We start from the raw sequence: 26,866 nt of genomic DNA on the forward strand, positions 1-26,866 counted from the left end.
ATGGGAAAGCTCAACACAGTGAACAATGAAATGACTACACACTTTGACATCTTGTTTGTATGGAAATTTAACTGACTAGAATGGAAAATATTGTTACACTTTTTTCTGGTATCTGTTGCTTAAGTACTTACATATTGGCATTTTTTTCAGTCTCCGCCATCGGTTAACACTACAGTTGTTAAAGAAACAGATCAAGAAGAAAGCACAGACACTACAGAAGAAAATGAACAAAAAATGGGTCCCAAGCGAAGAAAATTAACAGCTCTTATTAAAGTAAGTGGTTGTAACAGTTTTAAGGAGCTGCTTTCTAGGATAGGTCTATATTGCAAAACTGAGATTGTTAATCATAGCATGATAAATAATTAGTTTAAAAGTTTTACAAAAACCCTGATAGTAAGAAGAAGCTACTTTAATCAATTGGATGACATGTTAGCAATATACAGTACCTTTGTACTCGTCCTAATATAATAAAAAGTGGAAATGATTTTTTTTGTTCTTTAAAAGCAGAACCCCAAACATAGTGGTGTACGTTTAAAATTGTATTATAAATTATTATTTTTTCAGTATCCTGTACATTGAAAATAATAAACTTAGAATTAAAGGGCTTAACTGTCCCTCAGATTATATATAATAATTTCTTTTAATATTTCTGTTAGCCTTTTAAAATGATTTTGTAAATGAGGCAAAAGCTAAATTGAAGAAAAGTCTGCAAAGCAATTTGGATGCAAAAGTATTCCAGATAATGATGTTGTTTCTTCATAATTTATATAAACAATATTTTTTTCATTTAATTAAATAGCAATTTTACTTATGTCTTGTTTTTTCCAAGTTTTTGAAGTGATATTACTTTAGCTTTTTTGAATTCTGACGGGAGGCAGCCATTCTGTCTGAAAGGAATTTGCCAATCCAATTCCTTGTGCACCCCCCAGAGTTTATCAGGAATTCTGGATAAATGCCATCGATACCTGGTGCTTTATCACACTTCAGATTAATGATGGCAGTGTTGATTTCCTCTATGGTGAAGAAAAAAGATTACTCAGGCATTCGGCCTGACATTGAAAAGCTGAGAGCGCTTTCTTGATGAGAATCTAGTGCTCTTTCACCCTTGGAGCTTTGGAAAGAGATACAACTCAAGATGCTACTTGATCAGGAGTTACTTTGAATGTTTGTCGTGTGGGTTGTCTAGCAGTGCCTAATTTCTTTAATAGGCTCTGTGATTTCCTGCTGGATTTTCTATGGATTGTTCCCACATCTTACAAACTACATCAAACATCTAGCTTTAATCATATACAGCCATATACTGTATTTATTTCTTGTTTCCCAGAAAATCTCTGCTTCATAAAGGGGAAGAGGCAATTCTCAGCAACAACTACGATGTGTAGCTTCAGATAAATATTTCAATTTGCAATTAAAATGTGTAGGCAAGCTGTGGTCTGCATGTGCCTATTTTCTGTGCCTATTTTATAGCTTCTACTGTAGAGCAGGGGTCCCCAACCTGTGGTCCATGGCTCACTATCGGTCCATGGCCTATTTGCAACCGGGCCACGTGACTGACTGGCTGGTGCGCGCACATGCGTGCACAGCCCTTCTCACATGAGTGTCAGCATTCGGGGCCTCATTTGCACTAGCGTCATAGGTGCTCTTAGCCTCACTCGCATGAGCAACAGATGCTTGTGCACGCATCCTCCCACAAAATCATCCCCTCTTCCCTTCCTCTGGGCCCGCCAACCTGGAAAGGTTGAGGAACTCTGTTCTAGAGTATCTCTAGTTCACATTGCCAATTTTCAATCATGCAACTTTATTTATTTAACTTCTTTTCTATAAGGTTAAGGGGGAAGGTATATTCTAGTTCCCATCAATGGTGGCATCACTGTGTTATTGGCCAAGCCAGCAGTCTTAACAGGCTGAACTTTAAAAATTGAAGTTTTATCCATCCCTATCCAGCATAAAGAGAGCAAAAGAAAAGACAATGGAATGCTGCCTCTCTGGTAACTGGGGTCCCAGTTTGTATTTTACTATTGTTTGTTTTCACTATTGTTCATTCTGTATGCCTACCTTATTCTGTACACCGCCCCGAGTCCCTCGGGAGAAGGGCGGTTTATAAAAACAAACAAATAAATAAATAAATAAATAAATTATGGGAAATCTATTGGAACAGAAAGCTCGCCTTTGAAAGAACTGTTCTTATGCCTAATAGGGCTGGCAGCATTTTAAACTCCGCTTGAGGTGATTATTAACAGTCTTGTGGCTGCAGCCAACATCTTCCTGCAATAGCTCCATAGTTTAAAAAAAGACATGGTGACTTTAATAAGTTACAAACAGGTGCTGTTTTGTATACTTACACATTGTGAAGCATTCAATTTTAATTTGAAGCCTTATACAGCTCTACTGCTTTCAGGTTTGCTTTTCCATTTATAATGTTCTATGATACACTACAACCAACAGTAAAGCTGTTACAACATCCATGACATTTTCCAGAACATGTACTGTATGTGTATGTGCGTGCATGCAGTGGCATTTCTGAAAAGATTGCTTCAGTGAAATATGCAAAGTACTTTTTTCTTTTTTAGTGGAAAAATTAGAGCTGCCTCCTTTGCACATACGTGGAAAGCCCATCAGAATCACTATAATCTTCATCACATCCACTGGTGAACTTGGTAACTTACAGAACTACTCAGGATTAAGTTCAATTATATACAATAGAACAACCAAATGGTTGCCCCAAAGTAGAGGAAGAAATGCTCATGTTTTTAAGGGGGGAAAAAATTTGAATTTTAAAAGGGCACTACATACATACTGTAGATAGAAACAAGTCAATGCAGTCATTAAAACTTGAAAACTGATTTATATCTCACTGCTTATTGGGAGAAACAACAGATTCACTGTAGAAATGGATAATACATTAAAGCACCATGACACTGTAAACATGAAACAACAAAACAATAATGCTTCTTTTATAAAAGGACTGGAGGTTTCAGCTTATTTCCTTTTTCATTTGCTCTCATATATACATACATACATACATACATACATACATATATATATATATATATATATATATATATATATATATATATATAACATTTGTAATTAATTCCAGCTTTCATATGGCAGTGATGTCATAGATTCATTTAGACCAATCAAAAATAACATCAAAGTCTAAAATACCCAAAGAGAATGACATAGTTATCAAGTCACAGGTTACCAGCCAGCCAATAAATATCATGGATGAGAAACAGTCTGAAGGCACAAAGCAGTAATGCTCCCAAGTTCAGAAATTCATTGACACCATGGTTTTATTTATTTATTTTATTACATTTATATACCGCCTTTTCCTGAAGGACTCAGGGCGTTTTACAGGGTGATTAAAAAGCCAAAATACAAAAGTTAAAAACAAATTTTAAAAAAAAATATGTGTGTCCCTGCCTAAATAAAACCCCAGTTAAAATAAGATGAATCCTCAGCCTGGGCCAGAGAGCTCGAAGAGCCAGGTCTTCAGGCCCCGGCGGAATGAACGGAGGTCGGGGGCAGTCCTCAGCTCCATTGGCAACTGGTTCCAAAGGGCAGGCGCCCCCACTGAGAAGGCCCTATCCCTGGGTGTTATCCGCCGGCAATCTCTTACCGGTGGCACCCTGAGAAGACCCTCCCTGTGGGAGCGCACTGGACAAAGGGAACTTGATGCCGGCAGCAGGTGTTCCCTCAGATATCCCGGACCCAAGCCATTTAGGGCTTTATAGGTCATCACCAGCACCTTGAATCTCACCCGGAGGGCAACCGGAAGCCAATGCAGCTCGCGGAGTAGAGGTGTTACATGGGAATATCGGGAAACCCCCATCACAACTCGAGCGGCCGCATTCTGCACCAGCTGAAACCTCCGAGTGGTCTTCAAGGGCAGCCCCATGTAGAGAGCGTTACAGTAGTCTAAACGGGAGGTCACGAGTTTATAGTTGCTACTATAAACTAGAAATGTGGCTTGAACATCCAAATAGGTGAAATGTATAAATGCTTCATAACCACTTTTCGAAAAGGAAAGGAAAGACCTACATCTTGGCCAGGGAAAGAGAGAAGATATAAATCAAACTAGTCCCTCATGTTCCCTGCCAAGTCTATAATCTCTTCTAGGTAAGGCTGCCTAAAACTTTCAGGAGAGTTTCCTAATGAGACAGGAAACTGCCACCTGTTCCAGATTGTGGTGCAATTTCCTTTGCCAGACTTCTAGAACAGATGAAAGAGAAACTCCTTCCAGGCCTTGATTTGCAAATGCATTAAAAATAGGTGTTGAATAAAGGAGGAAAGCCAAGACCCAATTGTAGTTACCAAGAAACAATCAAATAAGCATACAGTGAAGGTGTTTTAAGTATAAAAGTTTTTAATGCAAGCTGGCTATATACAAGTGCAACCAGATGCTGAAAATGCATACTAAGTAAAAAGTTAAGTTTAGAAGTGTGAATGGGTCATCTTATGGCTTAATAGATTTACAGCCTGCAGTCAAGTCTGTCTATAAAGGAAGGAATTTATAATAGAACCTGAGGCAACAAAAAAAATAATCATGTGCACATTAAAAGGGAATAAGCCCTAAAATGTATTGCTTGCATAGATTGGAGGATCTTTATAACCGTTTTATTGCACTAAAAGCTTGTTAGCAGGGATAAAGTACCTCTTACTGCTAATTTTTCTCCTTTTCTCCTACCATTCAACTATCCATATCTACATAAGTACTGTGATAGATAACCAATCCTTCCACCACATGAGTTTATGGATCATTGTCCTATATGGAGCTTTATTCAGCTTTATTCAGTCTAGACCTGGGGGAACTTCCCAAGTGCCCCTAGCTCTCACTATGTCAGTCAGAAATATATCTCTTAGATTAGGATAGAGAAACCACGATAGGAAGAAGTAGGAATTGTTTTCTCCAAGTGCATAGTTCAGTTTAACATTTCTAGCAGAAAATGTTTTTCTTAGTAGGTATAGCGCAATATTTATGTTGTTCTGTCTGCTTGTTCCCTGACTTCCCCTACCAGCTGCATGGTAGCTCTCTTTTGACCAGTTGGCTGATCAAAAAACCACCAGCCCATGACTTTTGCAATATTTGTGTTCTCTTCACAATCTTCCTTGGATTCCTCTCTCATCTGGTCCTTCCTTACAAACAAGAGATGGGGAAGTTCTGAACCTGAGGAGACTAATAAATTTGGCTCCGACACAGCTATACAGTTTCAAAAGGTTGCATTTCCAATCCTTGTAAAGGACGTGCACTAAATCTTGAAGAACTCCTTCAAGGGGCAGCTGAGGTATTTTCTTTGATCTTAAACTATATTACTGTTTTACAGTCCCTGGAGTTTTTTTAAAAAATAATAAAAGGAGGTTTTCTTTAGTGAACAAGAAAATCTTCAGAACCTGCTCAACTCTCAACTGATTCCTAGGCTTGTGGGTCAGATGCTGTTGTGAACAAGAATAGAGAAGACATGCCAAAACAAGACTTAAATGCATGCTGGACTTTTGGCATATCAAAAATTGTAACTCACAAGAACATAAAAATGTTTGGCTTAATGTAGTTAAATAGATGCAAGATATAACTGTTTAATTACAACTGCACAATGCAGTTTAATAGGTATAATTGAGCCCTCAGCATTCTCATCAGTGGCTAATCAAACTGAAGAATGAAGAGAAATAAAATTCCAACAGGGATTTTCCAAATAAGAAATGGACTGAAGACAGCAGAGGGAAATATAGTAGAGGGAAAAATTATGAAAATGTTGGACAAGAAGGCTAAAATTGAGTAAAGGAATAGAAGTGGGAAAGTAATGAATGAAGAAAAATCAGGATTTCAGAGTTTCCATTTTACCAGATAATTAATTGAATTCAATAAGATTTATTTTCAAATAAATGTCAGCATCTTGGTCTGTAGCTGACTAGAGAGAGAAAATGAAAAGTATTTGGGGGTACAGAACAACAAGATAAAACTGAATAGCTTAATTTGCTTTTTCTTAAATTAGCCACCTCTTCATACACAAGCAATATTGTTACTTGGAAGTTTTGGTTACTGTGGATTACATAAACACTTGTTTGAATCCCTCTTTATATTCCTTACAGGAAAGTGCCTGTATCAGTCCTGTGATTTGTGAAATATTGCCTACAGACTTAAAACTAAACAGTAGAAGCCCCCTTTTTATGCAAACAAATATTGAAGAGATGAAGCTTTTGTTACAATGAAAACTAGAATATTTCTCTTTAATTCTTAACTGTGTATCATACCTTTGTAAGGATCTCATGATCAAATCCCATCAGTTTTGTTGAGTCCCTTATCACAACAATCCCAATTTAAGTGGCAGTGACTGCTAAAGAAAAATATCATTGTTAATAATTGAGTGAAAATGACCACCCTATGCACATATGTAAAAAGAAGTGGGTGGGAGACAAATTCCACACTAGAAATCATTGTAGGAAAATGAAAATGTCAATATGGTAATATAAATATACAGCATAACTGTAGGTGCACTGTTTTTAACTGTTCTGGTAATTGAACTTCAAGTAAAGGTTAATAAAATAAAAGGTTGGCTGGTAGGGACTAGTAGCAGCTTCTGAGTAAGGATTTAGATTTCTTAACTTTTTTTTTGCATGCATAATATATATTTTGGGAGTACAAACTCATTGAACCATAATCTAGTAAGCGCATTTTATATCATTTTCTTGCACAAAAGTAGTACGTACGTTATGCTTACTGTGTTGGAGTTATTAAAGTGAAGTATTAATTTCACTTTAATTTCACTTGCTTGTTGGTAACAGTGTATAGGAGTATATCTTTAAACAGGATTAACCTTTTCTCTATCCTCTTTTCAATGTACTTTTTATTACAATCAGTTAAAATTCAACCGCAGCTGTGCAAATTTAACACCCATTGACTCCAAAATTAACTGGGTATGTTTTTCAAGATCCTTCGATGTCAATACATCAGGAGAATGCAACGCCTGCAGTAATGATTGTTGTTGCACCGGAGAATTTCCAGCACTCCGAAAAGTTCTAGGGGGAGGTTTAGCCGCCATCTTTTACTTACAATTGTGACGCACTTTCACTTTAAGTTTTAAGCAAAGTCCATCAAGCTTGAGAGTAAAATAAAATAATCCTCTTCATCTTTCCCTCTTGTACTGCTCTGCCTGCTCTTTTCCTTTCATAGTCTCTCCTTCAAGCAGGGATGGTCGCAGACGCCTGGCTCTGCTCCATAAAGTCCGGAGCAGAGACGCTAGCCAGCTGGGAGCAGCCCAGGCTACGGGGGAGTTCAATCCTTCAGCCGCCCAAGCTCCAAGCTCAGGCGGCCCCGGAGAACTCGACCCCTACCTGGGGGCTCACCCCCTCCTCTTCTCCCGAGGAGGGGGCTTCAAATTCGCCCGAACAGCTGATCGGCGCTGTTTCGGGCGAAAAATCACACAGCTGAGCCGCGGGCAGCCCGGGAAGGCTGTCTCCGGCGCCGCGGAGCCACCGGAAGTTGCACAGATGGAGGAGAAATTGGAGAAATTGGAGCAGAGAATGGAAGAAAGGATGGAGCAGAAACTTAGAGAGATGAAGGTAGACATTTTGTCCTCAGTGCATAAAGTAGCTAAATGTGTGGAGGTGCTGGATGATCAAGTGGAAGACTTGACTCAAAAGAATGCTATATTAGAAGCAAAAGTATTGGAAATTGAAGATTTAAAAGACAAAATGGATAGCGAACAGAGTTTGGCTCAATTTTACCAGATGCAGTTTGCTGTTAGAATTAGAGGCCTAAAAGAGAATATTAAGGAAGATTTAAAGCAGCTGGTTTCTGAGGCTTTTGAGGGGGTATTGAACCATCCAGCATCTGAAATAAAACAAGGCATGGACAAAGTGTTTCGTGTGAATTCGTGGATTGCTAAGCAGAGAAAGTTGCCTAGAGATGTGGTGGTTTATTTTGTAAAAAGGGAAATTAGAGATGAAGTTATACAAGCTGCCTATGATACTAAAGTTGTGATTGCTGGTCAAGAAGTTTTGGTTCTAAAAGAAATTCCTCCAAAGATTTTAAAGAGAAGGAAGGACTTTATATTTCTTGTGCAAGAGCTCAAGCAAAGAGATATAAGGTTCAGATGGGAGATCCCAGCTGGGTTGAGCTTCATGTATGATCGCAAAAGGTACTGTTTGGGTACTGTGAAGCAAGCGCATGATTTTTACAACAATGTTTTAAAAGCAACTCCATCAACACTTCTGGAAGCTGCAGAGGGATCTGGAGAAGGAGAACATCAAGAGGATGAAGATGGACAGATAGACGAGAAGGGTACAGGAGGAGATCAAGCTGCAACTCTTTTGGATGATCCTAGAGAACAGAGGGTGACGCGTGCTGCCTTAAAACGCTCAAAAAAGATTAAAAAAATAAGACCAGTAGAAATCTATGGAACTTCCACAATATACTTATAGTCAAGTGGTAGTTGTGTTTTTAAGAGTTTTGGGATGATATGTATGGTAACAGAATGTTCAATTTGGAATTAATGGACAATTTACTACAGAGGAAGAGGAAGAAAGTTTTGTGGGTTAATGCGGGTTAATTTGTGTAAGAACTATTTATTATAGCCTATTTTGGCTAGAGAGGTTAATAGGGATAGGTGCTTGTGATGTGTAAGTGAGAATATGTCTAGGTAATAGTGAATTGTGGAAGAACATAGATGGGAATGATGCTAGTTTTCTTTTATTTTAGTTCTTTATACATATTTAGTATTGTTAAGGATTGGTTTATTCTATATAAGCTAGAGAGTGATGGATTTTAGAGTTTATAATTGTTAGTATATGATTGTTTATGATTGCTTTTTAGATATATACCTTGTATTTTGCTCTGGGAAGTCGGGGAGGGGGGAGGGGGGGAGGAGGGGAAGTAGAGGGGGGGAGGCAGGGGAGGGAGGAGGGAGAGGGGGAGGGGGGGAGATAGGGGGGAGGTAGGGAGGGGAGGAGGGAGGGGGAAGGGGGGTTTTTCAAAGGAAAATTGTATTTTAAAACTTTTCAATAAAAAAAAAATTCAACCGCAGCTGGCAAACAGCAGGTGTTTTTTTCCTGCAATTGCATGAATCTATTTTTCCCAAAGCTTGGGTCAGTTTTCTGTGTTTGCCTGAAGCGTTGGCATGATTATTCAAAGGACTTCAATAGCTTATTTGGAACTGGTTAAAAAAAGAGAAACCCCAAGCAAGGGAAGGAAGAAAAACTGATAGTTGTAAATTGTATTAGAAAGAAAAAAAGTGAACTGCCTGTTTTCTGAGTGGGGCATTGTTACAGGATTGTTGAGGAAATGTGGGACTAAGCATGCTGTAATTAAAGGATTTGCCTGTCGCATTCTTCCATAGCTTTTTAATCTGTGAAACTTTTAAAAGCTCTGCACCTGCTGTGGCAGTAGCAGGAGCCTCATTTTAACTTGTCTCCAGCATTTCCTGTAACATCTGTAACCTTGTAACATCTGCTGCAGCTATGGGAAAGCTGGAGCTGAATGTTGCAGTTTGAGGTAGTGACTGTATTGGTATAATATGGTAAATGATATCTTGTTATTTACAAACAGCAATAGTTAAAACCTAAAGGTAGAAGCTAAAATTCACATTTTAATATTGCTTGTTTCATTTTACCTTAGCTTATACAAACTCACTGTAGTTAACTCAAAATAGTGATCTAATTTATGCACGAACCAGGTCAGTATCTTGCAGAAAAGTCTTTGTTCTCTTTTATACTCCGTTTTCAGAGTACTATGAGCAATTTCTAGTTTCAAAAAAAATATCTAACCTTGTTACGTGGAAAAAGGAAATAGACTATTTTTGTTCCAATGAGAAATACATATTAGATAAAGTTATGCTTTGTATATAATAAGTATAATTAAACAAAATTTAATCCTCCTGGATTCACGACTCAGTTTTGAAGATCATATTGGAGTTGTGGCCAGGGGGGCATTTGCCCAGGTTCGCCTGGTGCACCAGTTGCGCCCCTATCTGGACCGAGATGCCCTACGTATGGTCACTCACGCACTCGTTACCTCCTGTATAGATTACTGCAATGCTCTCTACATGGGGCTGCCCTTGAAGACCACCCGGAGGCTTCAGCTGGTGCAGAATGCGGCCGCGCGGGTAGTGATGGGAGCATCCCGATACTCCCATATTACACCCCTCCTGCGTGAGCTGCATTGGTTACTGGTTGTCCTCCGGGTGAAATTTAAGGTGCTAGTACTTACCTTTAAAGCCCTACATGGCTTAGGCCCGGGATACTTGCAGGACCGTCTGCTGCCGGGAACGATCTCCCATCGCCCAGTACGCTCACATAGAGAGGGCCTCCTCAGGGTCCCGTCGGCTAGACAATGTTGGCTGGCGACCCCCAGGGGGAGGGCCTTCTCTGTGGGAGTGCCAGCCCTATGGAACCAACTTCCCCTTGAGCTCCGGATGGCCCCGGATCTCCGGTCCTTTCGCCACGGCCTCAAAACACTTCTTTTCCATCAGGCTGACCTGCACTGACAGGGATTTTAAAATTAAAGTTAAAACTTTAATTTTAACTTATTCTATTGGGGCTATTAATTTAATTTCTTTTTTAACTTTTGTATCATTGTATTTTATTGTTGTTAGCCGCCCTGAGTCCTTCGGGAGATAGGGCGGTATATAAATCAAATAATAAATAAATAAATAAATAAATAAATAAATAAATAAATAAATACCAAAAAACATGACGACACAGCGAATGTATTCTTGATGCTGAGGGAGTCATTCTATAATCAAGCTCCAAGAGAAGAGTCAACTTTGATATGTACAACAATTAGAGTAAGTTAAAAATCAAAATTTAGTTTAGAGCAGGGGTGTCAATCTGCCTGCCTACGGGCTGGATGCGTCACAAGGAAACTGCGCCCACTCCATTGCCGGCAATGGGGAAAAAACTCCGATACATCATGTCAAGTGATGTTGCGAGTTTGACATGTCTTGTTTATAGGATAGCAAATGCTAATACTTTGTAAAATTTAGTCTGTGCTTCTACTCTTGAAACTTGGATATGTGAATTTTATTTCAATATCATATCGACTTTTAAATGCATACTGTCTTAATATATGTTCCCCTGGTAATATTTTCCCTTGAAATATCAAAAATATGGCTGCAGTCTTTTGTGTATATTTATTATCAGTGCTTTTTTCTATAAAAAAAAAGGTGCCGGAACTCAGAGATGCTATCACTGGGAGCAATGCCGGTGTCTTACTACGGCGGCATCACCTGTCCTTTGCGCCCCCGCCCCTGCAGCTCGGAGCCACATGCCGCGGGGATTCCCTTCCCCACAGCCGCCATGGGGATTCCCCTCCCCACAGTTGCCACGCTGCGGCCCATGCTGAGCCCCCACCTGGAGCTGCTCCGAACCCCAACCGACAGCTGTGTTCCTCGTGGTAGTGGTCTCTGGCACCAAACTGCCCCGTCACTTCCAAATGCAGCAAGTGAGCAAGTGGCATTTGGAGGCATTTGGAAGCGATGGGGCAGTAAGTGAGTGAGTGAATGATCATATGGTGTTTAGAAGTGTCGGGGCAGTAAGTGAGTGAGTGAACGAGCAAATGGCGCGTTTGGAAGCAACGGGGCAGTAAGTGAGCCTTGGAGCAGTGGGCTAATGCCTCCTTAAGTAACACCAGCTGCCTGCAATTAGTGCAGGTTCGAGTCCCACCAGGCTCAAGGTTGACTCAGCCTTCCATCCTTCTGAGGTAGGTAAAATGAGGACCCAGATTGTTGGGGGCAATAAGCTGACTTTGTAATAATGCCGCTTGGGGGGGGCGAAAGCCCTAATAAGCAGGCATATACATAGAATGAAGGCTATTGCTAAGCACATTGGTTTGTGCTTAAATTGTAAGCCGCCCTGAGTCTTCGGAGAAGGGTGGGATATAAATGGGATTAAAATAAAAAAATAAATAAAAATAAGTGAGCGAGTGAGCAAGAGGCCTTTCAAAGAGACGGAGTGAATGGGGGGGAAGACTGAACGAGGTGCCTTTGAAAGAGACGGAGGAGTGAGTGAGAGCGACTGGAGGCTTTTATGAGCAAAGTGAGTGAGTGGGGGGGGGGGCTTTTGCAAGCGAAGGGTGAGAGAAAAAGGGAAAATGAGGGGGAGAAGGGAAAAATAAAAGGCTCTGACTTCTGACTTCCTCTGTTACAGGAGTAGAAGGAAGCATTAACATTGAACCTCAACTTTTTGCTTTTCTGTAATATTATAAACTAGCCATTTCTATAACAATAAATGAATCTAACCAATGAAACCCAAAATACCCCTCCCTTTTTTTAGTCATCAAGTTTTTGACACCTTGTTAAGCACTGGTGGTGCTTGAATATTGTCATGTCCTAAAAGTGGTACAATTTCTGAAAAGGTTGAAAAGCCCTGATGTAAATGCAGCCTAAATTGTTTATTGCCATCCTATTTGCAAATAATATCTTACTTACCTAGTTGAGATGGTGTAGTTGGGCAGCAGGGAGGGGTGCAAAGTTTCTTCCTTCGCTGCAGACAACTTGCCTGTGCAACGTTTGCCGGCCGGGTTTTTTGGTGCGCTCAGCAACAATTCCTGTTGGCTTTCGAAAGCCAATAGGCCAGGCATAGGCAACCTTGGCTCTTTTATGACTCGTGGACTTCAACTCCCAGAAGATGTTACATAACATAATATCAACTGGAAGATGTCAAACTGTCCTTCTGTTTCTTTCCTTCCCAAAAATTGTGTTAATGAGTCCTCTCTAAGCTCTGCTGATCAGCTTGTCCTGAATTGTTTTGACGCAAAACGGAACGGTTTGCAAGTTGCAGTTGAGGCATCTCATTTTAGATATATCACATATAATTGAAGATTGGAATTAGTTGCGTGTGCACATTCAGCAAGTGTGATGTATTTGTGAGTGCATTTCTAGGCCTCTTTCCAACCACAGCCAGAAAAAATTGTAATAAACATTGGAATTCTTAAGGCCACATTTGGTATTTCCCAGCAATCTGTTACTGGAAGGAAAAAGCAATCCCTGCTGCGTTACTGATCCCAGAGAAGCATTTGCATGTATGCAGGTATCCTTAGGGTGCCATAGTTATGGATGAGAAATATTGGTTCCAAAGTTCGCATTTCTGGATGTAATACAGATATTTTGGACTTATTTTTGTTTTCTTTGCATGTTTGATGTTTTTAAAAAGGCATATGCTACTGACTACGCTTATGCAAATATGTAACATCTTTGGCTAGGATACATGACCACTGCTTGTCCAGAATGTGAAAAGTGAAAGATTGAGACTAAACAAAATTTTAATGTACAGATAATACCACCAGAAGTTATTTTAGCCTTTTTAATAAATGTTGTTATTGATGTTAAGCTCACCATGGAAAACATCACATATTGTTATGTATATACTAGGCTAATTATTTTAAGACTGAAGTGCAACATAACTAGATTCTAAATAATCTATTTTTCAAAACACGCAACAGTCCAAACAGTAAAAGTAAAGTCCAAATTAAGAATATTTCATTCTTAAGAATTGTTTAAAGTGGTTTAGTTGTAATAGATCAGGGGTGTCAAACTCAATTTCATTGAGGGCCGCATCAGCATTGCGGTTGCCCTCAGGGGGCCGGGTGGGTGTGGCCTACTGGGTGCGTGTGGCTAGAGTGCATATGGCCTACTGGGTGGGCCTGGCCAGTTCTACATGGTTCGCATCAAGGGTGCCTATGGGGGCCTGGTCAGGAGTGGGACAGATCCGAGGGTCTCTGGCAGGAGGAGGGTCTCTGGGCCAGGGCCAAGGCCGTGGGGGCCGTTCCCTCACTGTTTCCAGGATGGCTTTGCGGGCCGCATGAAACCACTTCGTGGGCCGGATCTGGCCCCCGGGCCTTGTGTTTGACATGTCTGTAATAGATGGTTAGATTCAAAATAGTTTTCAAGAGTATGTACAAAAGATACTAATTTTTTTCTAGCATCAGCTAAATTAGACATATTACATTGAGAAAAATGTTTCTCATTTCTTTCCTGTTACCTTTATTGATTTCATTGCAGAGATGTTAACATAGGAAATAGATTATTTTGTTATCTAATTTTACCTTCAAGAAGACAGAAGCAGATGAAAAATGTGAGGTTCTTTCCTGTTGGCTTTTTTGAATTAGCTGTTTTAGATTCTAAAAGTTTAGTTCCTAAAGAAGTAACCCTGTAAATAATTTTAATGGCCACCTCTAGTGCAAAGTAGGCAACCTTGGCTCTTTTATGACTCAAGGACTTCAACTCCCAGAATTCCTGAGCCAGCCTGGCTCAGCTTGGAAACCTCTTCCTTTCCCCTCAGCATGGCTGGCTCAGGATTTCTGGGAGTTGAAGTCTACGAGTCATAAAAAAAAAGCCAAGATTGCCTAGCCCTGCAATAGGCTTTTGAAAGCCAATAGAGCTTTTCTGAGCATTTTATGAGAAAAAAAGCCCTGTTTATTATATGTGGTTATTAATAAATATATCATCTGACTATGGATCTGGGGATTAGTAAAGTTTATTCAGTTTCGTATAGAAAAAAAGGCTTTGTACTTTGCCCTAGGCCAGGGGTCAGCAACCTGAAACAGTGAAAGAGCCACTTGGAACCGGTTCCCTCACAAAAGGAAAAACTGGGAGCTGCAAAAAATGTGTGTGCATGCGCGTACATGCGCGCATGCGCAGAACAGGGTTTGACTGTAGAGTGGAGCCAAGGCGAGATATGCACCTACCCTGCATATTTGAATTGATTGGTTGAACTTTTTTAGTCCCACTTTTTTTTTGTTTTGGACTGCACATGGCAGAGGACTGGGAGCTGCAGGAGACGGCTGAAAGAGCCGCATGTGACTCTGGAGCCACGGGTTGCAGACCTGTGCCCTAGGCCATAGTTTAGCTATAATTTATGAACAAATTGCAGATAGCCTGAATATAAATTGCTTTAATGGAATAAAATGTAATTGACTATAGTTTAGCAAGCCATACGATGTGCCAAACTAAAACCAAACAAACTACATAGTGATTCAGTATATGACTTAAGCCAAACTCTTGTTAAATATTTGTGCAGCTCAGGTTAATTGTTATGATTACTATATAATCAATTTAAATCTCAAAATAATAGTTGAGTAAATCTTAAGGATATGCATTATTGGTTCCAAGAATCAAAAAAGCTCAATTTTGTTTTCAGACTAGGGCAATCATACTCAATAAAGAAGCAATTCTAGATGTAGGAATTATTGAGTTTAATAGATGATAACTCTCAGCAACTTTTTACAAGCCACTTGATAATGTGAGACAAAATAGGGCTTGTTGGTTTCAATTAACCTATTGCCTAGTGAGTACCAGAATGGTAGATCCAGCCTCAATGTCTTTAAACATTAATCAGATATTATAAATAATTTCTCAAATTCCGTTTACCATGTCGAGCATCTATGATGCATGTTGTGATAGCAACAACAGCCTATTTGCAGAACAAACAAGCTCAAATGAGGACATTCAAGAAAAAGTATTTTACCTTTGCCTGCTCCAAGTAAATATAAAAATCAGGTTTTTAAACATGAAAAATATGTACTATGTATTTGATGTTTATTTATCCCTTCAGAAATTTAAAACTGATTAATAGACTATATGAATAAGAACTATTGTGACCATGTACATAAAGAAATATTTTGATCTCTTGCTCTCAGGGATCAGTTAAACAGGACAATGAAACATCTGAAACTGAAATAGAAGAAAAAGAGCTGGAAACTTTAAAAGACGATGATTCTCCAGAAAAACCTAGCAGTGAAGTATGTTGTCATAAAGCATTTGAATTATTCTGCATTTTTATTGCACTCTAATGCACACAATATAAAAAAATTGGGAGTTTTCATTCACTCATACTTTCAGCTTTGCTATTTCTCAAAAAAAATCACCAAATGACATTACATAATAACTGATTGATAGATTTGATCAGAAAAGGATACATTGAGGCTCAGTCAAAAGTTATTTTGGAGCAGATGTAGCTTAAAGTTTTCTTAATACTAAATTGATTAACAGTGGAAATTAGCACAGTTGACCTACAAAGTGCTTCTGAAACTTCTCAAAGTCAAAACTTGCTTAAATATCCTCAACTACTTTAAGTACTTTGCCAGTTCTTTGAATTCTAAGAATTATTTTGGTAGGAATATTAGAGTCAAGTAGAGGCTATTAATAATCAGAATATGTACCATTTGTCAAAAATAGTACTGCAAATTGATTTAAACTAATGAATTGTTTTGGTATAGATTTTTACATAAATTTGACTGCAGTTTTTGCTTTTACATTTTACATTAAAATGGTGCTTTGACTATTAAGAACTAAAAGTTCAGTAATTCAGAATGATTTTAATAATGTTCTTATCCTTAGGATATGAGTAAAACAAGTGATATGTCAGTCCCTAAAGTTGCTAGAAGGGGGAGAAAAAGAAAGGTAATACTTATAAATTTATACACATATATTACGATGTCCATTTTATTTCAAACAAAATATAGTTTAAATAAAAAATAACTGTTTCAGAATATTTTGCTTGACTCTAAGGCATTTATAAAATTGCTCTTGTCAGATCCAGTAAATATATTTTTCCACAAGGAGCATGAAAGGTTAGTTTGCCTGAAAAATAAGACTCATTAAGTTCACAAAAAATGGTTTTAAATATGCACGGATCTTTAAACTAGCAAAGACATCTGCTAATAAGGGGAGAGTCAACCTTTCTTTTCACCTCCTTCAAAACATATAAACAGATTGGAGAAACAAAAGATAAAATTGGGGAATTAGTCTCCACCCCATATTAATAAGCATTGGAAGCCTTCCATTCTATTTCTACTCATACCCAAAAAATCTGGTAGTCTCCTAGTGGATAGAAATTTCTGATTTTCTGCTCCCCTGCAGCCACATCATTTAAACCAATGTTGTATCTGCTGTAGGACAGAAAAAAGTAAGACTGAGCTCAGTGACATTCGTAAGTATTAGGATTGGCTATTTATTTAATTAAATCAACCAGTTCTCATGTTGGAATCACAGAATTGTAGAGTTAGAAGTATCTAGTCCTTATCTCTGCAGTGTTCAGTGAAACCATTTAAACCATTTATGAAAGGTGATTGTCTAGATTCCTCTTAAGACTTCCCATAGATGGAGAACCAACAACTTCTGTATCCCATTCTTGTACTCAACCATCAGGAATGTAATATTTAAATAAAGTGTAGGTAGCTGTAGCTTATAACCATTATTTCTAGGCCTACAGGTAGTCCTTGCTTAATAATCCATTGCTTAACTAGTCCATATGAAGTTAGAACAGCTGCGGAAAGGATGCTTTATAGCTTGTGAAGCACTTCTGACCATCATAAAACCTTTTCCCCATCACATGACTGTATTTTGGTCACTTAGCAACAAGTTTGCATTTACAACCAGTTGCAGCATCCCATAGTCGTGGCCATGATTTGCAACATTTTTTGCCATTTTCTGGAAGAAAAAAATGGAAGAAATCCCACCCATTGGATATGCTGGATTTACTTAATGACTATAGGGTTCTCTTAACCACTGTGATTCACTTAATGACCCACCTGGCCTTACTACCAAAAGTCTAAGCCCAATTGCTATAAATCAAGGATTATTTCTGTGACTATAATCTTCCCTTTATGTACTTGAATGCAGCTATTATTTCTTATCTAAGTCTTCCCAAGTTCCTTCAGACTGTCTTCAGAAGGTCTAGATACAAGTCTGTATCACCTTTGTTGCCGCTCAAACATTTCACTATCCTTTCAGAAATGAATGCCTAGAATCATACTAAGTATAGTGCAGATACAGAAATATAATGACTTCCAGTGTCTTTGGTACAGTGCTGTGTTTAATGCAGCCCTGAACTCTGTTAGTCCTCTGGCGATTATCCCTGATTCCTGTTTATATGTGGTCAGTGTCCAGATCCAACTCCTTTTAGATAATGTATTTCCAAGCCATGAATTTCCCATCTTCTATGTGTCCTACATTTTTCCTCTCTAAATGAATTACTTTACATCCTTCTGGTTAAAGATCATCTAGATCTTCTCAGTCTAGTCTTCCAGCTTGTCCAGATTAGACTGCATCTCATCCTGGGTGTTAGCTAGGTCTCCCAATTTTGTGTTTTCCCTAGATTCGATAAAGAGCCCATCATTCAATTCATTAATGGAAAGTTTGAATATTTCTGATCCTAAATCTGATCACAGACTAGTTCTCTCCAACTCAATATAGTAACTGTAATGTTGCCTTTCTAAGTGAGATTAACTGGCCCATTGTGGACTTGTCTTTTTTAATGCTATCAAAACAGCACTTTAACACCATATAAGTCAGATTGTCACAAGAAACTGTCAAAAGTTTTTTCCCCAAAGTCAAGTACATTATATCTGCAGCATTTGCTTTGTCCAGTTATTTAGCTTCTGAAAGAAGGAAACAAGATGTCTCACAGGATTATTTTCGACAAAATCATTTTGGTTTTTAAAATTCTAACATTGTCTTCAGTGTGTTTCCAAATGGTATTTTATTACTTGCTCCAATATCTTTCTTAGGATTAGTGGGATTGTCTTTTCCTTTCTTGAAATAAGGGACCCCATTTGCTCTTCTCAGTCCTCTGGCATTTTCGCAGTTCTTAACTCTTTAAAGATATCTGACAGCTCTTCTACCATTTCTTCAGAATTCTAGAAAGAATTGCATTATGGTATGGAATCTTGAAGGGCGTAGCCAAATAGTCCGTTATCATATCTTTACTGATTGTCTGCTTCTCTGTTGTGTTCATTCCCAATCTGTGCTGCTCAAAACTGCCTTCCTTTGGATATAAATGCAGAGACAAAATTGTATTGTTTTTTCTTGGTGATTATGAAATGTCTGTCTTCTGAAGTAAGTGGTGAACCTACCGCTTCCATTATCATTTTTTTTCCTATTGACATGTTTGGAAAAGCCCTCGCTGGTGGGTTTTGCCTTTCATTAGCATTTTGTTAGCATTTTCCAAAGTTCAAAAGAAATATAAGTTAGTTAAATAGTAATTAGTTAAATGTTTTCCATTTGGAACCAGTAGTATAATTTGGTCAAGTTTATGTGAATAAATTATTTTAATACAGGCTGAAAAACAGGCAGAAGTGGAAGAAGCAGCAGTGATGGGGACAGGAGCAACAGCAACAATTACAGCTCCAAAAGCTAGCCCTAAAAGAGGAAGGCCAGCTGGTAAGTTAATAACACGTAAAGCATTCTTAAAAGGGAAGGGAGGCAACAGAAATTTGGATACATGCATTCTGCTAGGCATTGTAGTCTGTTCTTTAGTATTGCTTGATAATAAACATTTGTGAATTTATTTGCAAAGCAAATAATATTTGTGACTGGGGGAAAAATCAACACTTTCATATTGGATTTTAAAAATTAAATTGAATTAAATTAAATGGACTTCATTGAATGAAGAGGAATTGTCTTGAGCCACATATAAAATATACAATACAATTAATGTATATAAATAACAAACTTCCCTTATTTGGGGGGGTCCTTGTGGGGCAGCATTGCTAGGTATCCAGGGCCATCTGCAGCTTGTGGGCTGCAGATTTGACATGTCTTCCTTAGTTCGTAAAACTATACGAACTATTTCACTAGATTCCTGCAAGAGCTAAAGCTGTGTGGGTGAGAATCCGTACTGTCTTTATTACATAAATATTGAGCTGAGATCTTTGACAGGAATAGCAGAAAATGTGTTGACTCAGACAGGAGAAAAAAGCCTAAAATTTAAACTTGAAGAAAATGTACATGTAGCTTGATATTGTAAGAGCCAGATATTTTTACACACACACACACACACACACACACACACACACACACACACACACCTGAATAAAGGGTTGAATCCATGAAGAGTTAAAATTTATTTTCACACCTAGTATGAAGTCTGACAATTTTACATATCCATGTATTAATAGTTATGTTTATGTGATACAAGAAGAGTACCAACAGTTTGGTCTACTTTTAAGTCATTATTAGTTTGCTTTGTTCTAATGAAGAAATTACATTTTAAATAAAATTATGTTTATGAGATACTAATACAATAATCTCTATTAACTTATTAATGGTTAAATTTCATCTTTGTACAAATATTGATATTGAAAGTTAATACAGTTAATTAAACCATTTTTAAATGACACTAGCTACTGAAATGAAAGTTCCAAAACCAAGAGGGAGACCCAAATTGATAAAACCACACTGTCCTCCAGAGGGTGACAGGTACGTTTATTTTTAAATGTTGCTGTTTGTTCTGTAGAGACAAGAATACTGTATACCACGTTTAATTGTAGATATTATAAAGAATTTTATGCGGTGGATCTAGATTCAACTGCTTTAATGAGGCTGAAATGCATATTGTTACAAGAGATGTATAATTCATTGTTATCCACTATTTCCTTCTAACATGTAGAGAAATAATCCCATGAAATTTTCATATAGATTGTGATCTTAAGCATTCTTTTAGACTTCTCAATAACTTTCAGTAGCATGAAAGCATTCTGGACAAGCTTTGTTGGTTAAGAATTCAAACCACTGCTTTCGTATTTGACTAATTCCAAATGCTGGTATTATAGATTTATTTCGTAGATCCTTGAAAAATTTAAAGCCAACTTGCCATAGTCTCCCTGGGGTTACCCATGTACTTATTTGTATCTAGATTAGAGTTTTGCCATACTGTCACTAACGTCCTCCTTGGGTGGGCTCGACACATACTTAACATGGATCTGCTTTTGAGGAATTTCCATCTCATTTAATACAGCAACCAGACTTCTAAGTTCAGTTTTGTCCAGTATATTTTACAAGTTCTTTGGGGTTCAAAAATCTCATATTAGAATTGTGAGCTTTTGTTCTTTTTTTTAAAAGAGCATTCACTGTATCATAATTAAATAGCCAAATTAAAAATCTTGCAAAAATTCTTAAATTGCTATGGTAAAATAAAATCCAAAATGGAACAGTGGAACAAGAATAAAGATGTTATTTTACCACAGAAAAATCTGAAAGCATACATTTCCTAAAATGCTACTATAGTAATCCTGAAAGAAATGAGTCAAAAGACTATGACATGAGCATTTTTCTTACTTAGGTTCTGGACCTATCACTTGTCGTTATTAGTCCAGGTGGGCATCAAAATCTTCTTAAACCTATAGATGATAACATATAAGTGCTGGGTTAATGGTTTGAAGGTGCATTGTAGGACTTGGATTAAAAGATGATTGTATCAGTAACGATTCTCTTTCCCTGTTAAAATAGATGTTCCCCTCATAGAACGTGGGTAGTTATTTTTTCTGATAAGTATCTGTTCCTTCTACTTTGTGAATGGCTGATTTCAGAGGGTTTCATCTCTCTCAAATAGATTCTTAGAGCAGAGAATTTGAAAACTCATTCCAGAAGGTCCAGAATCATAAGTGCAATCACAAAGAGAATCTCTTTAAACGCTACAGATAAACAGAATCATTGTCGTAAACAAGTACAATAGTTTTCATTAAACTAGATAGCCTAGAATACCTAAAGTAAAGTGTATGCCGCATGTATCATTCTGAAATGTTGAAGAACATGACTTCAAGCACTTGGATTCTCCATTCAGTTGGTTGTTTGTTTATTGAACTGCCAAAGATTTCACTACCTCTGTAATGTTTGATATCAACTTTCTTTTAAGTAAATGTTTTTATATCAAGAGATAATTTTTTTTAGCAAACTCAGAACTAAAGGGATATTTGGTTTTTTTTAATCTTTAATGTAATTTTTAAATTTGAAAGTAAAGCCCATATTTGTTTTGTTTTGATATATTTTAGTATTCATGAGGAAGATAAGGGTAAGAGAAAGAGTGTTGAAGAGAAACCATCCAAAAAACAGCAGAGAAGAGATGACGAGAGTCAAAAAGAAGAAGACAAAGTTAGAAAAGACCCAGATAAAAAGGAAAATAAAAAAGACACTGACATGAAAAGGAAAAATACTACTAAAGTGGGGTCAGCATCTGCCTCAGATACTGAAGACGATGGAGAAGAACAAGAAGGGAATAAAGTATATAAATTATTTCTTTAATTTCAGATACAGAAAAAAATCCTTTATATATTGGATAGCAATGTTTTTTGAGCTTTGTTTATTAAAGATTCAAGGTACTAGTAATGGTGTTCAAAGCCCTACATAGCAGGGGTCCGGAGTACCTTAGGGAACACCTGCTGCCGGCATCAACTTCCCTCCGCCCTGTGCGTTCCCACAGAGAGGGCCTCCTCAGGGTGCCACCGGTCAGAGAATGTCGATTGGTGGCCCCCAGGGGGAGATCCTTCTCTGTGGGCGCCCCGGAGCTATGGAATCAGTTACCGGTTGAGCTCCGGACGGCGCCCGATCTTCGCTCCTTTCGCCGCGATCTAAAAACATACTTGTTCGAACAAGCCGGCCTGGCCTGATGGGGGATTGGTGGGGGTTTTTACTGTCATTTTATTGGGGTTTTACTATGTATTAATTGTTTTTAGTGGGCATGTATTTAATCATTTTGTAATTTTTGTAATTTTGTATTTTTATTCTTGCCCTGTTCACCGCCCTGAGTCCTTCGGGAGAAGGGCGGTATAGAAATATTATTAAATTAAATTAAAATAATGTCAGGCACAAGAAACCAGGAGCCAGGCTAGAGTTCAAAAGCACTGAGAATTATTCTATGTAGCCTATATAAGAATCTGAACTACTAACAGGAGGTGGGGCCGGACTTAAGTCTCTTTTTGTGGGGCTTAGGAACTCCAGACTGATGATGCATTTGACCTTGCCCTCAGGCTCTTCCTAGTAATCTCCTACAGCAAGATGATACTATTAAGAGGTATTGGATCCTGTGTTAATAGGAGTGTTTGGCTTCATGTTAAATTAAAAATATAAAGATTGATATAATTATTATCACATTTTCATTACATTTTTATTCTGCCTTTTCTTAAGATGCTTCTCATTCTAATATCAGCTATAACTTGTCTTTTATCTAGTAGCACTATGAAAGCTAAATTACCATGAAATATTCCTGTGGTTGTGGCTCAGTTGTTTCTTTTCATTTTGTTGAAAGTATAATTCAGATTCAAATACAACAGGGTTTCGTAGGGATTAAGAAATTTTAAAAATGCAGTGGAGAAGTTCAATGGAAAGTGGATCACACGTCACTTTTTCTTAAAAATGATGGGAGTTTTTGTTCAGGATGTAAAATTGTTACCTGACATGAAATTAGAGTAGACAGTTGTTTCAACAACTAAACTCTCATTCCTGTTTAAATTAAAATGAAAAAGAAGAAAAAAGGAAGAAATGTTCAAGGATCTCATAGAAGAAACGTTATAAAAGGCCAGCACGAACGTGAAATAGCAGAAAGGAAACGTAAACAGGAAGAACAAATGGAAGGAGAATCGTGAGTATAAGCAAGCATTTAGATTTATAGACATTGAATGGTTATATGATTAATGATCTTATTTTCACCAGTTTTTCTGATTATGGTTTTGCAAGGAGTATTTAATTCCAAGGCTATAGGAGCAGTTCATTAATTCAACAAGAACCATGTACTGTATAATTCAATGTTTTATTAGTTAGCTTTATAACTTTTTCTTTTATTTATCTGTCTTTCTCAAGAAATATAATATACCAAAATCTTCTCTAGAATCTGGCCACAATTCTGTGAGATATATTGGACTGAGAGAGAAAGTTTAACTCAAAGTTACCCAGTTGAAGGTGGCTTTGCACAGGATTCTCCCTAGGTCCATCTTAACCATTCTGCCATACCAGAAAAAAAATGAAGAACAGCTAATTGATTTTACCTAAGATTTACATAAAAACACCAGTAGGCAAATCTCAATTTTTCCTTGTGAAACTGATAAAAGAACACTGCAGTCAAACCAGAAAGCCAAATGAGACTAGTTACTAGAGAGTTGCAACAGCATCCAAAATGTTCTAACACAGGGGTGTCAAACTCAATTTCATTGAGGGCCGCATCAGCATTGCAATTGCCCTCAGGGGGCCGGGTGGGTGTGGTCTGGGTGGGCATGGCCTACTGGGTGGGCGTGGCTAAAGTGCGTATGGCCTACTGGGTGGGCGTGGCCAGCTCTACATCGTTCGCATCAAGGGTGCCTATGGGGGCCCGGGCAGGAGTGGGACAGATCTGAGGGTCTCTGGCAGAAGGAGGGTCTCTGGGCCAGGGCCAAGGCAGTGGGGGCCGTTCCCTCCCTGTTTCCAGGATGGCTTTGCGGGCCGCATGAAACCACTTTGCGGGCCGGATCCGGCCCCCGGGCCTTGTGTTTGACACGTCTGTTCTAACATTTTTGTTTTGAAGTAAATAAGGTTTTTCATTCCCTCTTGGTATTCCATAGTAGGAAACAATGGGAACATGAAATAAGCCTTTTGTTTATTTTATCATAGGGTCATGCAAAATCTCCAAAAGAATTATTTTTCATTAATGAATTTTCAAAATATCCATACCGAACTATAGAAGCAATTATTGAACATATTTGCAATCTGCCTGTTTATTGTTTAATTTAAAAAAAAATCATCCCTATTAGTGAATTCTTGTTCATGACCCTTTTCAAATTGGTCTTACAAAACATTTTTATTTGTTTCACATCCATTTCAAAACTGGGACTCAGGTGACAAAAATGTAGAATTAGCCTACTCCCACTTTTAGGATTTAATATAGTTAAAAACTTGATTTAATTAACATTTAAAATAGTTATTTGATCTACGTTTCAGTATTTAATAATTCTCCCTTCTGTCACATAAAAATTTCAAATTAGTAATAGTTTGGGAGATTTCTGGATACAACACAAAGATTTCAAAGGCTGTTTGCAGGCAAGGGCTTCATATCCTGCTGTTCTGATCTACTTTATGAAATCATTTATTATACTACATTAATTATACCATCCTGAGATAATGTTAGAAACATTTACTGAGATAGTGGCAGCACTACAGAAACAATGTTTTTATTAGATTTGTACAGTGCCTTTTCATTTAGGAGCACAAGATGTTATTTGTGGTGTTCCTTTCCTGTTTTTACCTACAATAGTTCCGAGCTGGTTTGGACTGAGAAGGGCAAAAATACAATAGCCATTTGCAACTCAATGTAATGCTTCAGGTTTTATACAATATCATATGAAACCACCCAATTTGATGTATCTCGTGTCTTACATTCTTTCTGAAACAAATCAGTCATTATTCAAGTTAATTATTTACTCTATAATGGTTAACATGATATTGTATTCATTTTATTCTTTGAATATGTAGTCTAATTTAAACTGAATATTTTGGATAGGCAGAATAGAGAAGATGGCAAGAAGCCAGAAAATAAGAAGATAGAGAAAAAACGAGGTCAGTAGTCAAAGCTTATTTTCCAATTCTTAAAAACGTTTTTGTACTTGGTAATGTAAACAGTGCTAACCTTTTGAATGAAATCATACAGGCATTTTGCTACTTTTTTTCATCCTGAATGTGTAAATGCCATTTCCATTTCTTAATTTCTGCCTGACTAGTAGGAAAAAATTGCTTTATGTTACGAAAACTGGATTAATCATCACTATATGCATCATATAGTGTTGCATAATGTTTGCTGTGCTTTGTAGACTTGAGCTTTCAAAGAGCTAGGGACCAGTTCACCTTCAGGTAATTAGCACCTCTTGGCCAAACCTACTTCCCAAGTTTTTGCTGTAATAAAATATTGCATGAAGAGAATGATATGTATTCTGCATTAGATCCCAAAGAAAAAGTCAGCTATAAAATAACATTGCAGGATCTTTATTATTATAATATTGGGCAGCCTCTAATATAGCCTTGGTTATCTACTTTTTATTCTTTCTTCTATATGTAGACAAAATAAGTAGTGTTGCTTGGAACAATCAGTTGCCCTATAAAAGGGCAAATAGCTATGCTTTAGCCATATGCTTAAAACATTTTAGCAAAATTACTTTTAAGTATATAGTTCAAATAATTTTATTGGTTCATCCCTTTTGAAATATATTCTGGCATTTACTTTAAAATGTTCAAACCACTTATCTTTTTTTTAAAACAAGTTTTATTAGTTTTCCAATTTAACATCCAAGTATTTAGAAAGCATCATGGTGACTGGATAATCAATAGTTCAATAACAAAATTTTTAGTACATATCTCAGGTTACATTATCACAAATTCCTTCTCTTAATCCCTTAACATTTAATATAACATACTTAAACTAATGAATTTCTAACCATAACAAGCTCAGTTAAGGCATTTATCAATCTTTTTTACTTATACATATCCATGTCTTGTTTTTAAATTTTACCTAATTCTTAGTTTTTAGTTACAGTATTCGAATTAAGCCTTTAATATCCATAACAACATCCATAACCCAAATTTCCTTTATTTCACTACACAAGAGTTATAATATCTAGAATACACATAATACTTACATAAATATATTCTGATTTTGTTTCATAAACATTTTCTATTTCTTATCCTAGTACATCACACCTTACTAGGAGAGTAACCTTTAGGATCTCTCTAGTAGATCATTTTTTTAAACCTAACTCTAGCTTTCTTTTTCTGCCAACCAGGTTTCCATACCAATGCCTTTAGGTTATCAGATAGGTCTCTCTTCATTCTGGAACATGTTACGTGAGTCAAAGGAGACCATCTAGTCATCAATTTTCCAAAAAACTTGATCCATTTATAATCATTAAGTTGTTGCCGTGATAGTTCAAGTCTAAGTACTTGCTCTAATATCTTTATCTTCAGTTCGGTCTGGTCTTTTTCTTCCTCTGGTTTCTTCTGGTTTAAGTAGAAAGTCATGTCCAATTTTATAGTTATTATTTGGTTATCTTGGTTTTCAGTAAGCTGTCCTTGTTGATCTTTAGCATCCTCTATTTTGGTATTACTTTCTTCTGCTTCTGTTACTTTTTGAGTTGTAGATT

General features: G+C 37.5%; 1 protein-coding gene across 4 annotated transcripts in view; it reads left to right on the forward strand.

Moving 5' to 3' along the window:
- The window catches only part of PSIP1 (PC4 and SRSF1 interacting protein 1), a 39,745-nt gene that overhangs the window by 7,823 nt on the left and 5,056 nt on the right, over positions 1-26,866 (forward strand). For 2 of the 4 annotated variants that reach the window (XM_083355088.1, XM_083355089.1), the window contains exons 5-12: positions 151-273; positions 15,632-15,733; positions 16,332-16,394; positions 19,052-19,154; positions 20,117-20,192; positions 21,764-21,992; positions 23,234-23,349; positions 25,237-25,292. In XM_083355088.1, coding sequence (XP_083211214.1) covers positions 151-273; positions 15,632-15,733; positions 16,332-16,394; positions 19,052-19,154; positions 20,117-20,192; positions 21,764-21,992; positions 23,234-23,349; positions 25,237-25,292 — 868 coding nt within the window. The remainder of the gene's footprint in view (positions 1-150; positions 274-15,631; positions 15,734-16,331; positions 16,395-19,051; positions 19,155-20,116; positions 20,193-21,763; positions 21,993-23,233; positions 23,350-25,236; positions 25,293-26,866) is intronic. The other 2 variants (XM_083355090.1, XM_083355091.1) reach the window with 2 other exon arrangements.

Source organism: Vipera ursinii (genome assembly GCF_947247035.1).
Source record: "Vipera ursinii genome assembly, chromosome: 2".
Classification (NCBI taxonomy): domain Eukaryota; kingdom Metazoa; phylum Chordata; class Lepidosauria; order Squamata; family Viperidae; genus Vipera; species Vipera ursinii.